Below are 13,868 nucleotides of genomic sequence, written 5' to 3'. Positions count from 1 at the left end.
CGTGTCGGGATGAGAGCTGGCGAGGGTCTTCGTCCTCTTGGGGGCCCGGTGGCGGCCTCACCTAGGTCAGCAAGCCAGCCCACCCAGGCTGCCCCTCGTCCCACCCACCCCTGCCCATGGGCTCCGTCCCTGCTGTGCCCATCGCTGAGGGGGCCGGAGCTCAGGGGGGTGAAGCGGCAGCCCCAGGGACACATGGTCAGCGAGGACGCTGGGGTTGGAGCCCAGGTGTCTCTGGCCTCTCCTGGGCTGAGCCAGTCCCGGCCCCGCCCGGAAGGCTTCATTCCAGGAGGCCAGTTCCACCGGGACGGTCCGGCGGGTTCACGCAGTGAAGCCCTGGGCCTTCTGTGCCACCAGGGCAAGGGAAGAGGCCCTGGGGACACAGGACGGCAGGTGGTCAGGGTGTAGGCTGCACCCCGGCCTCAACCCAGCGCCCTGCGGGGAGCCCCACCCCCTCCCCGCCTGCAGGATGGGGTGCTGACCAAGGGCAGATGGAAACGGGGGCACGCTGGCTTCCTGCCTGCATCTCTGAGCCCCAAGTCTTGGCCACAGACGTGGTGTTCTGCAGCCCTCAGCACCCAGGCCTCAGGCCAGGCTGACTGGAGCCCACTCCACTGGCTGAAAACCCCACGTCGGTCCACTCAGGGACCACGCCCGGGAAGTAACAGTGTGGGCTCCTCTGGCGTTCAGAGGGAGAAAGTGTTCCCAGAGCCAGGGCAGGGGTCTATTAGGCCAAGGCTGAGGGCCCACCCAGTGCGGGCCAAGCAGGAGGCCGGCCAGGAGGCCAGGGAGCATCAGGAGACTTCTGCTAGGGAGGTGCCCACTGGGAAAGGCAGACCCACCCTGGAACGCAGGGTTCCCCCCAGCCCCCGCCCTGGTGCTCCTGACAGCACTCCAGCGACCGGATTCCCCTGGGGGCGGGGGAGCCCGAGGGGTCCCAGGCCGCGTGCAGGAGGCCTCGCGGGAGAGGGGCTCATCAGACCCCCGGGTACCGGAGCCCGGCACTCAGAGGCACCAGAGGGCCCTGGAACAGCGGGCCGCACCCTAAGCCACGGGTGCCAAGACCGCAGGAGGCGGGAGCTGGGACAGCATGGGCCTGCACTCCAGCCTCGCGGAGGGAGGAGCCCTCTCCCCACGGGCACGGCCACAGCAGCAGGCCTGCCCGTCACCCACTCCGTGCGTGGAGCCGCAGCGTCAGGGTGCAGCTGGGTGCAGGGCCAGGGGCGCACAACATGGGGGCTCTGAGAGAGGGGAGGCACTGGCTACCGGCCAGCAGGAAGCCCCGCCCCAGATCGGGGCCCCAGGCCACCAGGTGGGGCCAGCCTGGCACAGCCACCCCAGTACCCCCCCGCATGGTGGGCAGACGGGCAGGTGGGCCCGGTCAGACCGCCCACTCACCAGAGCACCCCAGCCACGGACGCCAGCAGCACAGGGCCCAGCCGAGCCTTGGGGGCACCAGCCAGCCTGCCGGGTGCTGCGGCTCCATCCTGACGGCTCCCAGGCAGGGGCTGGCCGCTCCCAGCCAGGCTCCAGCAGCCCACTGTGGCCCACCTGCCCAGCACCCAAAGGCCACCTCGGAGCAAGGGAGGTCGGCAGACCCGACGTCGCGCCCCTGACCGCCCGGCGAAGCGGCCTGGGAGGGTGCCTCTGAGGAACTGGCCTGGGGACGGGGGAGCAGGCATGAGTCCCCTCCCCGCAGTCCAGTGACCCGCTGCTCCCCGCCGCCCCACGCTGACCACAGGAGGCTGGTCAATGAGGGGGGCACCCAGAGAGGTGGGGAGGCTGGGGACGGCTACGGAGCCGGGCCGGAGGAGGGGCAAGTGTGGGCAGGGGCTGCAGGGTGAGGTCGGAAGGCTACGATGGAGGAGAAAAGGCAGGGAGGAGGAGGGGGAGGCCCCCACGGGGAAACGTGAGCCTTCCCCCACGCCCAGAGAGTTCTCAGCGCCCGGGAAGCCTGGCGCTCCGCCGGCAGGAACACGGGGGCTCCGAGTCTCAGCGGCTCCCAGCCAGGTCGGGACGCTAAAGGCTCTGGGCAGTCCTGCACGAAGAAGATTGTCTGACGGCCTGGAAGCCAGCATTCCCAAGCCAGCTGTCCTCAGAGGCTTTCTGCGTCCAGACCACACCTGGAGGGTTACAGGACCACCGGAGGTTGGCCCAGACACTCGACTCCCTAGTGTGACCCTTTGGGGCTTCCCTGCTGGCTCAGCTGGTAAAGAATAGGCCTGCAAGGCGGGAGACCTAACTGAGGCTTTGGAGAGGGTCCCAGCCTGGGGTGAGGGAGAGAGGAGAGCCAGGCGCCTTGTGAAGGGACAGCAGGGTGGCGGTCGCCAGACCGCGGCCATGCAGTCCTGATCCCGCCATAGTGAGGCCAGGGGACAAGGCCGCTCAGAGCCGCTGCTGCTCACAGGCCACCCTGGGGTGTGCCGGGGTCAGTCAGGAGGCAGGGGGAGGAAGAGGGCAGGGGCCTTTTCTGAGGTTTCCAGGGGAAGCACAGTGAGGCAGGACCAACATGCCTGCCCCGCCGGTGCGGAAGCTTTCAGTGGCTCTGGGCGCGGGGGCGAGTTGTCCGGAGCCTGCCCTGGGTGCATGCGTTCTACCATCCCCAGGACCTGACCAGCCCTCCAGGCTCAGAGCGACGAGCTCAGTGTTGGAAAGCAGACAGGAAAGGACGGGGCGAGCAAACACGTCCAAACCTCCCAGGGAAGGAAGGTCTGGGCTGGGGGCACTCCTGGGGTCTGCTCTGCGCTCTCATTGTCCAGTCAGCTCCCTGGGCCTCCCCAGATCAGCCCCCAACCCTCCGCGGGCAGCGAGGCCCTGCCCCCATGCTCCTGCTCCAAGGCCAGCAGGTCCCTTGGGGACTTTGTGGAGAAGCAGGCCCGGGGGCTGGCTCAGCCTCCAGGGCCGACTCTGCAAATGTCACAGGAGGTTCTGGGCAGGATAATAGGGGGTTGTTCACCACGGGAAGGACGGGGGGCGGCGGGGGGGTAATCAAGGCAGAGCACGGGCTGCCAGCTCCCAGAGAACAATGCCCAGGCCCGTGCCCACGGGGGCGGCTGTCAGGAGCTCGGATCCTGCGGGGATCCGGCAAGACTGTGGCTGGTGATTAATGCTGGAGGTCACACAGCCCAGAACACTTCTGGAAATAAACACGCTTTCATAAACACAGGAACATCCTGAGAAGGCAGTCAAGCTAGGCTGGGAGACAAATCGCGCAGCCTGGGGGCGGGGGGACACGCCCACGGCAGCCCCAGCCCCCGCACCTCTCGCCACTGTGGCTGCCCGGCTCGTCTGTGGCCACGGTGAGCAGCCTGGTTGGCTGACTTTGCTTGGCTGGTGGCCAAGGGTCAAGGCTGAGGCTGGCGCCGGCTCCCTGGTGCGTCCAGGTGGCACAGAAGGGCCTGTGGGGCCTCCTTGTGCACGGCCAGAGACAGAACCACGGTGGTGCTCCCGCCTGCAGGAAGAACAGTGGCTAACTGGCCATCGAGATCAAGTCCCGACACTTGGGGCAAGGCTGAGCCACCTGTGCCTGAGTCCCATCTTTCCGTCTGTAACTCCTGACAAGGGGGCACCGTGAGCATCTTCATCAGAAGATAGGAAGACAGAGGCTCAGAAAGGCAGAGCGACCTGCCCAAGACCACACAGCTGCAGCCTGGGGGGAAGTGGGAGGGCTCAGACTGTAACAGCCAGCCCCTCCCCACTCAGACGCGGCCTCTAGCCGCAGAAGGCCCCAGCCCACAGCTCGGAGGGTGTGCTTGTGACTCACTCTGACTCCAGAGGCAGGGACGACAGGAGAGCCCCAGGTCCCAGTGTCTGTGGTGAAGTCTGTTTATTGATAGAAAACAGAAGTCCAGAGTGGCCCAGGACTGGAGCACCCTTCTCCAAAGCAGAAGACGGGTCAGCTGGCCTCTGTCTTGCCGGGCCGGGTGGGATCCTGGTCCTCAGCCCCTTCCGCAGCAGTGGTGGATTTGGGGGGCACTACAGCGTCCAGAAGGAGCTCCAGGGCCCCCTCGCCAGCCACTCGGCGTACCTTCTCCCCTCTGGCCGCCAGAATTTCTTCAATATTCCTGAGAAAGAGGGAGGTACTGAGACGTTTCTGGGCTGTTTTGCATCTCGGGCCCTCGAGGGCACCCCAGGCCAAGCTCGAGTGTGTGGGTCCTGCACTGGTGTGGCATCAGGGCCACCCAGTCAAGAGGCTCCTGAACACCATCCCTCACTGCGCGCCACCCCTCACTGAACACTGCCCCTCACTGCTCTCCACAAGGGGGCAAGGCTGACGCTGCAGGGCCAGAGCCCCAGACCACACTAGCTCACACCCTCCCCAATCTGGTGCAGCCAGCCAGCCTCAGAGAGGACAGAAAGGTGCATGCTAGGACCCTCGCCCCACAGCAGGTACTTAGGAAGGAGCGCCTTGTAGGGTGAAGGAAGGAACCAAAAAGCAAAAGGTAAGCTGTTTCTTTTAAGAGTCAACCTAGTCTGATCCCTCCTGTTGGGGGGGGGGGGTGCGGGGCTGCCCCTGAGGCCAGTACTGACAGCAGAGATCAGGCAGTGAAGCAGGGCCAAAGGGGGACAGCCTAGGGCAGAAGATCTCATACTTGGAGCATACTTCCACCAAAAAGTTATCACGGTTCATCTGAATTTCAAGTTCAAGGATGCTTACCTTCACAAGGAAGCTGGGTTATAGAGATAGGCTCTGTAATCCTCATTAAAAAGGACAGTGCCCCTGGGAGGGTGGGTGGGGCCGCAGACCCAGGGCAGACCAGGCTAGCCATGGGATACAGGCCTCTGTCCTCAGCCCTGCCCAGGCAGGCCTCACCTCTTCCCATCCAAGTCCGAGAACCAGCCCAGGTTGTCGGCGATGATGTGGTGGTTCTGGCAGCCGGGGCAGGTCACAATGACCACACCCTGGTGATAGGCGAGCTTGGAGATGCGTTTCGAGGACCTGGTGCCACAGACCTGGGGGAAACTCCGAAGTGAGGCCCTCCACGCGGCCCCGCCCCTCCCGGAAGGCTTAGCCCCACCCCTCCTGGAAGGCCCCGCCCCATCTTGGCTCCACCTCCGGAAGGATCCGCCCCCAGTGATAGCCCCACCCTCCTGGAAGGCCCCGCCCCATCCTGGCTCCACCTCCGGGAGGATCCGCCCCCACTGATAGCCCCACCCCTTCGCGCGTCCCCGCCCTCTCCCAGATGGGTCCGCCCCCGAATGACAGCCCCACCGCTTTAGGGAGGCCCCGCCCCCCGTGCATGGCTCCACCCTCCCTCGCAGTCCCGCAGCACCGTCGCGCGCCAGATGCAGGCCCGCGCACCTCCCCCCCGGCAGCGCCCCCGCCACGGGCCCACCTTGCAGGTGTAGACTAGCTGGTAGTGCGCCGGCCCGGGTCCCGGCTCAGAGCTCAAGCGCCGCCAGCCCCACCCCCAGGCCCGCCTTGTTCCCGCGGCCTGCAGGCGGACCCCTGGCCCCCACAGCCACCTCGGGCCGGGCCCGCGGGGCCGCGCGCGGCTCAACAGTATCGGCACACGGCTCAGCGCCGCCCGCAGCATGCCGCCCACCGGCCGCCCCGCCCGGTTGCCATTTTGGAAGCGGGCAGCGGCGGAAGTGACCCTCCCCGGCTTCCGGCGCCGGTGGGCGGGCAGTGCTCTGCTGCCCCCCGGCGGCCGGCGGTGCGCTCCGCTGCCCTCTGGCTACCCGCTGCACGTGCTGGCCGGCGCGAGGTCGGAAGGGGCGCGCTGGACCAGACCACTGGAGGCGGCGATGTCTGGACCGCGACCGCGGTAGTTTATTGATAAGGTTGCACTTTAAGGTCGCGGCACGCGTGCGCGTCACACAGACAGAACCCGCCCGTGCTCGCCGACGAAGAGGCGGCCCGGGGGGGCCGCGCCCCCCTCCGGCGACGGGGAGGGCCGGACGGGTGGGCTGGCTAGGCGCCCTCGGTGTCTGTGTTGTCGCTGCCCGTGGTGTTCTCTCCATCCGCCTCCCCCTGCCGCGCGCCGTGCTGCATCTTCCGGAGGGCCCGCTTCCTGCGGGAGACCCAGACAGCGCAGGCGGGCGCGGGCTCGCACAAGGCCCCCGCCCGCAGCCCCACCCACCGCCCGCGCGTGCCCACCTGCGGTAGTTCTCGAAGCTCTCCTTGAGGCGCCGCCGGCCCTTCTCCTTCTCTGGGGGCTCCCGGCCGTTCAGTCCTGCGTCCTGGAAGAGAGGCTCGGCTCGGACTCCGGCCTGCGCCCCCCGGGGGCCCCACTCCCGGCCCTGGGGCTGCGCAATGGGGCCCAGGTCAGCGGGGTGCGCTCTCCCGCTTTTCAGATGACACGACTGGCCCAGGGACCCACGGCTCCAAGCCAGGGTTCCTTCCACTACCGTGTCTGGGGTGACCCCTTTTGTTGTCAGGCTCAGTGCAGTGGACAGGGAGGCCGAGTTCCACTCACTCAACGCTGAGCCCGGTCCAGAAGACTGGACTGCTCTCTGCCCTGCTTTGTCCACAAATGGAGGAGCCTCAGCTTCACTTCACTTTCCAAACACGCACCCCCAGGAGCCCATGCACAGAGTCTGTGATCAGTCCCCGGGTGTCCAGGTGGAGGAATCACTCTCAGGTGTCCAGGCTGAGAACCTCCCCAGGGGCCTCACCTCCGGGGTCAGTGATAGCTGCTCCTCCTGCTGGGCCACAGACGGCTGCTCCGGGCTCTCCCCGATGGCCAGGCTGCCTGGAAGGGAGAGAGCCTGTCCGTCCTGCCCAGCTGCCAGGGTCACGCTGGCTGGTATCTCTTACCTCCTCAGCCTGGGCCAGCCCTCTGCCACCTCCTGGGTCTTCACCTGGACCTGCCAGGGTTCCCGTTGTGTAGACACGGGGACTCAACGTTCATTTCTCACCCCCCGAGTAGACGGCTCAGGCGCCCTGGGAGCAGGGGCTGGGGTACTGGGGCTCCCTCCACATCTGGAAGGGCCCTCGGCTCAGGACCCTCAGAAGAAGTGCTCTGATGGGCTGACTCTCCAGAACTGTCCACAGTGTGGGGGGGCTGGGGGGGTATGGATCCCAGGTCTCAGGGACGTGGTGGTGGGAGCGGCCCAGGCCCAGGTCTTTCCCTGAAGCTCACACCTTTCCCTCCTCCTCGGCCTCTGGCCCTGGAGCCTGCCCCACCTCCCACCAGGGGCCCTGCCAGCCGGGGGTTGGGGCTCCCAGGCTGGCTGGCCAGCGGCCTGTGGGTCCTTCCTGCCTGTCCCCACGTGGGGGCTCGGTGGCTTCAAGCTCGCGTCTTTGGGCAGCAGCGGGGGGACCAAGTCCTCACTTCTCCATTTGCTGCCTCCTCTTCCTCTTTTGGCGCCCCCCCCAGCAGCTGGGGGCTGACACTGAGGAAGTCTGTCTGGCTTCACACGCTACCTCTGCGGTAGCTCCCCTCCCCCCACCCCGCCCCCACCCTCCCAAATTCCCATCTGACACCCAACTTCAGAGCCAGCCCCTCATCATCCCCCCGGGGCCACCCCACGCCCTGGGTCCAGGCGGGCAGAGTGATCCTGCCTCCGCCGCCTGAAGCCCCCAGTGTGGTCACCCGGAGCTGTACCCCCTTCCCGGTCTGTTCCCACTTCTTTGCAAGGCTGCACCTGGGCAGCAGCTGCCGCCCTGCTCCCTGCCCCGGAGGCGGGGGTGGGCGGGCGGCCCTCCCCTCAGCATTCCCTGGCCGAGTGGGCTCTGCTGGCCAGGTGTGTCCTCCAGGTGGGAACCTGGCCTGCGAGCCTGGGCCCCAGGCTCAGATAGGGCTCCCGTCTGCTTTCTGGGGGTCACTCATCCCTTGGCCCCCGTGTGCCCATCTGTGAAGGGAGGCGTGAAGGTCGGGGGCCAGGGCTGGGTGCACGTCCCCTGGCACCAGCATAATGCATTGTGTGTGCCAAAGGCCAAGACAGGCGCCAAATTGCCACCACGAGGAGGCCTTGGCCAGATTCCTCCGGCACAGGCCGAGGGCCTCCTCACCTTTGTCTGAGAGCTGGGTATCCTCCTCCAGGTCCTGGGGGGGCGAGAACTTCCCAAGAGACATGGGGCGATCAGACCGCTGCCCTGCTGAGAGCGAACCTGACCCTCCACGCTGCCCGCCCTGGGCTGCTGTCCCCACCACCACCCCCCGGTGCCGGCCTCTCAGGGAGGGAGCTATGCTGCTCAGGTGGGCATGGGGCAGAGGGCAGGCAGCGCACAGCTAAGCTCCCAGAGCTTTGTGTACAAGACTGTGGTCTGGCGGAGGCCACGGCCTGGAGCGTCCGGTGAAGCCAGCGCGGGCCCGACCTGCAGAGTCATACTCACCTCCTGGGAATTCCTGGGTGAGCTGTCTTCCAGGTCGGAGCTCTGCAGTCACAGAATAGGGGTCCGTCAGCAGGCTGTGAGGGAACCGAGCCACTCCTGGGCATGGGGTGAGGTCCTGGGCCGGCCCCCCCACCAAGGAAGCCCCTCCCGCCTGGGCCTGGCCGGAACGCGCCACCCTCCCTGCTCACCGTGCCCGGCCCTGAGCTGTGCCAGCCCTGCAGCAACCCTCCAGGGGGGCTCGGCGAGGAGCCAACCTTCCGGAGGGAGGAGGGGCTCAGGAAGGTCCAGGGACCTCTGGCGGCTCCTCCCTGGGGCTCTGCGGCCTCTGAGGACACACCTGCTCCCACGTGGCCGCACCCCAGCCCCACCGTGGTGGAGCCCTGGCTCTGACCCAGGGCCGAGCCCGCGGAGGCCCCCGGGGGAGGCCCACCAGGATGAGCACGTCCAGCTGCTGCCGCCGGAGCTTGCCCTCCATGGCCAGCAGCTGGCCCTCGCGCTGGAACAGCTGCAGCTGGAGCTCGTCCACCTTCTCGGTCAGCTCGCGGACCTGCTTCCGCAGCGTGTCCTTGTCCTGCAGGCTGCGCGCGTGCTGTGCATGCAGCTCCTCCCGCATCAGGGTGGCCTGCGGGGCAGAGGGGGTAGGGCGGGGGGGGGGACCCGTGCTGAGCCTCCTTGGGCGCGTGGCCTGGACCCGTGCCCCAGGACACACACACACCCCCCACATCCCACCCGGCTTTCATTTCCCCTCCCAATCTCTCACTTCTCAGCACACTTTGATTTCTAGCAATGCTCCCGGGAGAACTTCCAGCAACAAGGCTGCGGAGGGGCCAGCGCCGACCCCTTCCCTTAGGATGGCTCTCGTGTTTGGGGCGTTTGTAAATGTGACCCAGGCTCATGATGGGAAGTGCGGACCATTCAGAAAACATAAAGGAGGTGACCCCCCCCACCTCCAAACTGCCCCTGCCCACCCTGCTCCCAGGCAGCTTTGGCTGCGTTCACATGCGCACAGCTTGCTTCCTGCTTCACAGGTGCGCCTGATACTGAGAACACAATGGGAGATGGCTGTGTGATGTTCAGAGCAAACACCCCGCGCTTTCTCATGCCTGCTCCCCTCAGTGGGGACTCTGAGGTCAGCCCAGGCGGCCGGCCCGAACTGACCAGCCAGGGGAGGCCGCAGCTGCGGGCAGACTTGGAGGAAGCAGGCCTCTGTCTCCAGCAATGATCCCGGAAGCTAAACCACACCCCCTTGTCACCGCTCACAGCTCTGAATGAGCGGGAACCACTTTTGTCAGAGCTTGTCGAAGGCTACCTTGACGACTGCCTCCCCAGAAAGGCTGGTGCGTCCAGGCAGGCCAGTGCGTCCCCACCTGGTCCCTTTCAATGGCGACCTCCTCCATCTGCCGCAGGATGGCCTCGATGCGGTCCTTGTACATCTTGGAGTCCCTCCGCAGGGCCAGGCACTGCAGCTCGAACATCTCCTTCTCCTCTGCGCTCTGCAGAAGACGCCAGCTAGCCCCACCACCCACGGCCCCGCCGGGCGGGCTGGAGGTCAGCTCCAGGCCACGGCTAGCCCCACCCCACCAACAGTGCCCCGGGGGGCAGCAGGCCCAGGGCTGGGCCCCCCCGCCGCCTACCCGGGTGCGCAGGGCCTCGGCCTGGCGCAGGTCCTTGCGCAGGGAGAAGATGGTGGCGGCCTGTTGCTGGAGGTCCCGCTGCGCCCTCTGCCAGTCCCCCTCCGGCACCTGGACGTAGGGGTGGCCCTGGTCCGGCTTCCCCTCCTGCGGGTGCCAAGGGAGAGGGTTGGGGGGGACGGGCCCGGCTCCCTGGAGCCCACCGCCGCCGCCAGCCCCGGGGCCCCACCTGCACCGAGGCCTCCAGGCCCTGCACGCGCGCCTGCAGCAGCGCCTTCTCCTGCTGCAGCTCCCAGAGCAGCTCCTGGCTGGGCCGCAGCTCCATGGCATGCCTGAGCTTCAGCGTGTGCTTGCGCTCCACCCTGCAGTCGTCCTCCGCCTTCATGAGGCTGTGCTTCAGCTGGTCGATCTGGGGGGAGTTGGGGGGTGCCGTCAGTGTCAGCCGGGGGGCCCTGCCCCCCACTGCCCCGCCTCCCACTGTCCCCCACCCCCACTGTCCCCCAGCCCCCAAGCCCCAGCCCCCCACTGTCCCCCAGCCCCCCACTATCCCCTGCCCCCACTGTCCCCCAGACCCCCACTGTCCCCTCACCCCCACTGTCCCCCAGCCCCCAAGCCCCAGCCCCCCACTGTCCCCCAGCCCCCAAGCCCCAGCCCCCTACTGTCCCCCCACCCCCACTGTCCCCCAGCCCCCAAGCCCCAGCCCCCCACTATCCCCCAGACCCCCACTGTCCCCCCCACCCCCACTGTCCCCCAGCCCCCAAGCCCCAGCCCCCCACTGTCCCCCCAGCCCCCCACTATCCCCCGCCCCCACTGTCCCCCCCAGCCCCCTACCGGGCCCCCGCCCCCGCCCCGGGCACCTCCAGCAGCAGCCCGCGGTGCCCCGTGAGGGCCGCGTCGCGCTCCTCGCTCTGGCGGGCCAGGCGCAGGGCCAGGTCGTAGTTCTCGTCCTTGCAGCGCTGGAGCTCGCGGCTGCCCGCCTCGCAGGCCTCCTTGAGCCGCTGCACGCGCTCCTGGAGCTTGCGCAGCAGGCTGTCCTTCACGCGCAGCTCCTCGGCGAGGTCGTCTCTGGAGCCCAGCAGTGCCGTCAGCTCCTGCACCTTCTTCTGCAGCTTCATCACCTCACTCATCAGCAGCTGCGTCAGCCCCGATTCTCCTGAAGCGTCTGTGGAGTGGGCGGGGGTCAGACGGCGCACCCCTCCCGGGGACCCCACTCCAGGACCGCGCGGCTCTGGGGCGGCGTGGCTGAGGGGTCAGCTCCCTGCCTCGGGGATGAACTGAGGCGGACTCGCCTCCGGGCCCTGTTCCCACACCCCGCCCTGACTCCACCAGGGCAGGACGGCCTGGGGTCCGGGCGTCCATCCCTCTCTGTCTAATTCTGTCGTCTTTGTTGAGAGGTGGGAGGACGTGACTCGGGGCCACCCCACTGGCTTCTTGGGCAGGGCTTCAGCAAGGTCAGAGGGCCTTCTGGGCAGAAGGGGCTCTGGGCCAAGCATCAGCCTGTGCCTCCCTCCTCCCACAGGCCCCGCCCTGGGGCTCGGGCTCCCTTTCCTGCAGCCTCTGCCCCCCCCACGAGCTCAGGATGGCGGGATGGGAGGGACGCCCACACAGGGTCGGAAGCTGGCAGCTTCCCACACGAGGCTCACTCCTTTCCTTTCAGCCGAGGTTTACCCATCAGGGGGCCAGGCTCCCCTGCCCCTCTCGCCCCCAGGCCTGCGCCCAGCACTCACCGATGATCATGGAGAAGACACGGGTGGGCTCCTTGCCCGTGACCTTCCTGTAGAGCTGCGGGTAGTAGAGCTCCAGGCTCTCGAGGAAGGCCACATAGCCCTTGTGGCCCGTCCGCTGCAGGATGTCCAGGAGCACTCCTGTGACCCAGAGAGGACACGCGTGGGCGCAGAAGGCGCGTAGCCCGCGAGGCTGCAGTGGGGGCCAGCGTGGCCCCACCTCGGGGCGCTCCCAGGGCATCCGCCACGCGGGGAGTGGGAGCAACCGCAGGCAGAGGCGGGGCGGGGGTGGGGGTGCCTGCTAGACCTCCGGGGGGCCAGGGTGGGGTCAGAGCGCGGCCGCCCGCGGCACTCACCCACTTTCCGCTTGCGGGTGACCAGGTTGGGGTCGCTGAGCACCTGCTCCTCGTCGTCGGGGTTCAGTACCTTGCACTGGCGCAGGTAGGGCGTGATGCGGGCGGGGTCGATGATGGAGATGAGCTTCACCCGGAAGCCCTCCAGGGCGCTCCAGCACGCGTCCTCGTTCTCGTAGTCGGACATGGCTGGGAGGAGGTGGCCTCTGCTGAGCTGCGGGCCCTGTCGGGGCCCAGGCTGCCCGTCTTGGCCGCGAGAGCCCAGCCCAGGGGTGCGAGGAAGGGAGAAGCTAGCCTGCTGCCATCAACTCACCCAGCATCTCCCTCCGCCCCCCTGGGGCCTGCTCCTGACCCTCCAGGTGCCCTAGGCTTTCTCTCCCAAGGGACCCTGATAAGCGTTGGGGACGGCGTGGGGATGCTCCAGGGTCAGGGGGGCATCTAGGAGGACACAGTCCGCAGCCCCACGGCCCTCCTCTGGCCCTGCCTGATCCCCCCCCCCCCCAACACTGCAAGTGCTGCGGGGGCTGGCAGGAGGCTGCCTCCCACTCGCACGACCTCCCTGGCACGTGAGGGATGGGGCCAGTGCCGGGGCGCCCGGGCGCCAGGCTGCGCTGCAGGACTTCCTCCTTCCCCGCAGGACAGCAGCCCTCACATCCAGTCCTCCCGGCCTCCCTTCTTCCGGAGGCCGGTGATGCAAGTCGCCCAGCAGCTGCTGGGCCGTTCCCGCCCCGGGTCAAGCTCGGCAATGCGGTGCCCTCCGGGAAGGGTGACTGTGGACAGCCCACTGGAGGGCGCAGGCCCCAGCGTCCTGGGAGGGACGGGCTCCTGGACCCCAGGCACCAGCCATCTGGGCTCCTCTCTGCCTCCCGGGCGAGGCTTTGTTCTTGGGGACTGCCAGGCCAGCTCTCCAGCAGGAGATCCCCCTCTGCCGGAACGGCCCACCGCTGCTCCCTCCTGCTCCGCGTCCAGGAGCCCCTCTCTCCAGGGCCGGGCTGAACCGGGGGCAGCTGCGAGTTGCCTCCTCCCAGCGGTGGGGATGGAGACCCTGACCCCGCCACCTCCCGCTGAGCCTCCAATCCATGGCAGTGAGGGAAGGACGAGCCTCTAGCTCGCAGGGGCTGGGCCATGCTCCTAGGGACGTGGGTGGCAGCAGGTTCGGGCTGCGCCGCCTGCCCAATGGCAGACGAGGCACTGAATGAAAGCACCCACAGGTCGGGGTCTCTGGAGAACCGGGCCTGGCCCCTGCCTGCCCACCCTGAAGTCTGCGCATCCCACGCCTGCCGACGCCCTGCGGCTCCCTCTGTTGAAGCGACAGGTGGGCACAGGGTGGCCGTGGAGGGGGGACAGGCCAGAGCCAAGACCCCCTGGTGCCCTGCTGGGTATCTGCCCCACACCCTGTTCCCTGCCCCAGGCCCGAGCTGGGGCACCACCTGAACAAAGGGCATTGGGTCAGCCTACCTCGGGTCCTCCTGGGGGGCACCTGCACGCCTGTCCACCCGATTCAGTGCCGGGTAGGAGGTGCCAGCTGCCAGGACGGAGGCGGGTGGAGCTGGGGGGAGAGCCCAGGGTGCACTTCCTGACGGGCCTGGCTCACCCCAGAGGCAGGAGGGACCGTCCCCCCCCCCGCCCCCCGCGGCCTCCTGATTCGCCCCGAGCAGGGTGGCCCCGGGAGGCGGGGACAGGGAAGTGGAAGCTGCTGGGGGCCCCGGACGGGAGGGTGAGCCAAGGTTCTCCCCTGGCGCTGGATGAGGCCAAGCCACCATCGGGTCCACTGTGTTCCCATGAGGACTGCAGCCTGGCATCTGTGGAAGGCACGGGGCTGGGGCCACCCCACTCGCCCCGCATCACCACCGGCCCACGGGCAGCCTTGTCCACTCCCGGG

General features: G+C 68.1%; 3 protein-coding genes across 14 annotated transcripts; all 3 read right to left on the bottom strand.

The window, feature by feature from the left end:
- On the bottom strand, positions 1 to 3,898 carry LOC122702706 (collagen alpha-2(I) chain-like). 5 transcript variants are annotated; one of them, XM_043916446.1, is made up of 3 exons: positions 3,761 to 3,898; positions 1,396 to 3,448; positions 1 to 370 (listed from the first exon to the last, which is right to left on the bottom strand). In XM_043916446.1, the coding sequence occupies exons 2-3, from the start codon at positions 2,337 to 2,339 to the stop codon at positions 319 to 321; spliced, it is 996 nt and encodes a 331-aa protein (XP_043772381.1). In that variant the 5' UTR covers positions 2,340 to 3,448; positions 3,761 to 3,898; the 3' UTR covers positions 1 to 318. The 5 variants fall into 5 exon arrangements, with proteins under 5 accessions (XP_043772381.1, XP_043772384.1, XP_043772380.1 ...); XM_043916449.1 differs by having other exon boundaries at positions 1,396 to 2,120; positions 3,761 to 3,889; XM_043916445.1 differs by having other exon boundaries at positions 1,396 to 3,646; positions 3,761 to 3,888.
- DNLZ (DNL-type zinc finger) lies at positions 3,799 to 5,594 on the bottom strand. The gene is made up of 3 exons (XM_043916472.1): positions 5,334 to 5,594; positions 4,811 to 4,950; positions 3,799 to 4,061 (listed from the first exon to the last, which is right to left on the bottom strand). The coding sequence occupies exons 1-3, from the start codon at positions 5,532 to 5,534 to the stop codon at positions 3,893 to 3,895; spliced, it is 510 nt and encodes a 169-aa protein (XP_043772407.1). The 5' UTR covers positions 5,535 to 5,594; the 3' UTR covers positions 3,799 to 3,892.
- A 164-nt stretch (positions 5,595 to 5,758) lies between these two features.
- Positions 5,759 to 13,582, bottom strand: CARD9 (caspase recruitment domain family member 9). 8 transcript variants are annotated; one of them, XM_043916410.1, is made up of 13 exons: positions 13,445 to 13,582; positions 11,990 to 12,175; positions 11,637 to 11,774; positions 10,767 to 11,071; positions 10,139 to 10,318; positions 9,913 to 10,056; positions 9,646 to 9,771; positions 8,709 to 8,900; positions 8,279 to 8,320; positions 7,955 to 8,003; positions 6,616 to 6,692; positions 6,098 to 6,180; positions 5,759 to 6,011 (listed from the first exon to the last, which is right to left on the bottom strand). In XM_043916410.1, exons 2-13 carry the CDS (start codon positions 12,171 to 12,173, stop codon positions 5,912 to 5,914), a joined length of 1,620 nt encoding a protein of 539 aa, XP_043772345.1. In that variant the 5' UTR covers positions 12,174 to 12,175; positions 13,445 to 13,582; the 3' UTR covers positions 5,759 to 5,911. The 8 variants fall into 8 exon arrangements, 4 of the variants coding, with proteins under 4 accessions (XP_043772345.1, XP_043772342.1, XP_043772344.1 ...); XM_043916408.1 differs by having other exon boundaries at positions 5,882 to 6,011; positions 8,616 to 8,900; XR_006343292.1 differs by having other exon boundaries at positions 5,953 to 6,011; positions 8,279 to 8,352; positions 8,616 to 8,900.
- Between the last annotated feature and the right edge of the window lie 286 nt (positions 13,583 to 13,868).

This window comes from Cervus elaphus, chromosome 11 (assembly GCF_910594005.1).
Source record: "Cervus elaphus chromosome 11, mCerEla1.1, whole genome shotgun sequence".
NCBI lineage: Eukaryota > Metazoa > Chordata > Mammalia > Artiodactyla > Cervidae > Cervus > Cervus elaphus.
Note: the sequence above shows the minus strand (reverse complement) of the source record. Positions and strands in the feature narration are given on the sequence as shown.

Coding starts and splice junctions, on each gene's coding strand:
- LOC122702706 (XM_043916446.1), bottom strand. CDS start 2,339: ATGGCCGCGGTCTGGCGACCGCCACCCTGCTGTCCCTTCACAAGGCGC. Junction 371..1,395: donor TCCGTGGCTGGGGTGCTCTG/GTGAGTGGGCGG, acceptor CTGTGTCCCCAG/GGCCTCTTCCCTTGCCCTGG.
- DNLZ (XM_043916472.1), bottom strand. CDS start 5,534: ATGCTGCGGGCGGCGCTGAGCCGTGTGCCGATACTGTTGAGCCGCGCG. Junction 4,951..5,333: donor AGCTAGTCTACACCTGCAAG/GTGGGCCCGTGG, acceptor AGTTTCCCCCAG/GTCTGTGGCACCAGGTCCTC. Junction 4,062..4,810: donor TCGGACTTGGATGGGAAGAG/GTGAGGCCTGCC, acceptor CCTCTTTCTCAG/GAATATTGAAGAAATTCTGG.
- CARD9 (XM_043916407.1), bottom strand. CDS start 12,173: ATGTCCGACTACGAGAACGAGGACGCGTGCTGGAGCGCCCTGGAGGGC. Junction 10,319..10,766: donor ACCGCGGGCTGCTGCTGGAG/GTGCCCGGGGCG, acceptor AACTCCCCCCAG/ATCGACCAGCTGAAGCACAG. Junction 9,772..9,912: donor CCGAGGCCCTGCGCACCCGG/GTAGGCGGCGGG, acceptor CGTCTTCTGCAG/AGCGCAGAGGAGAAGGAGAT.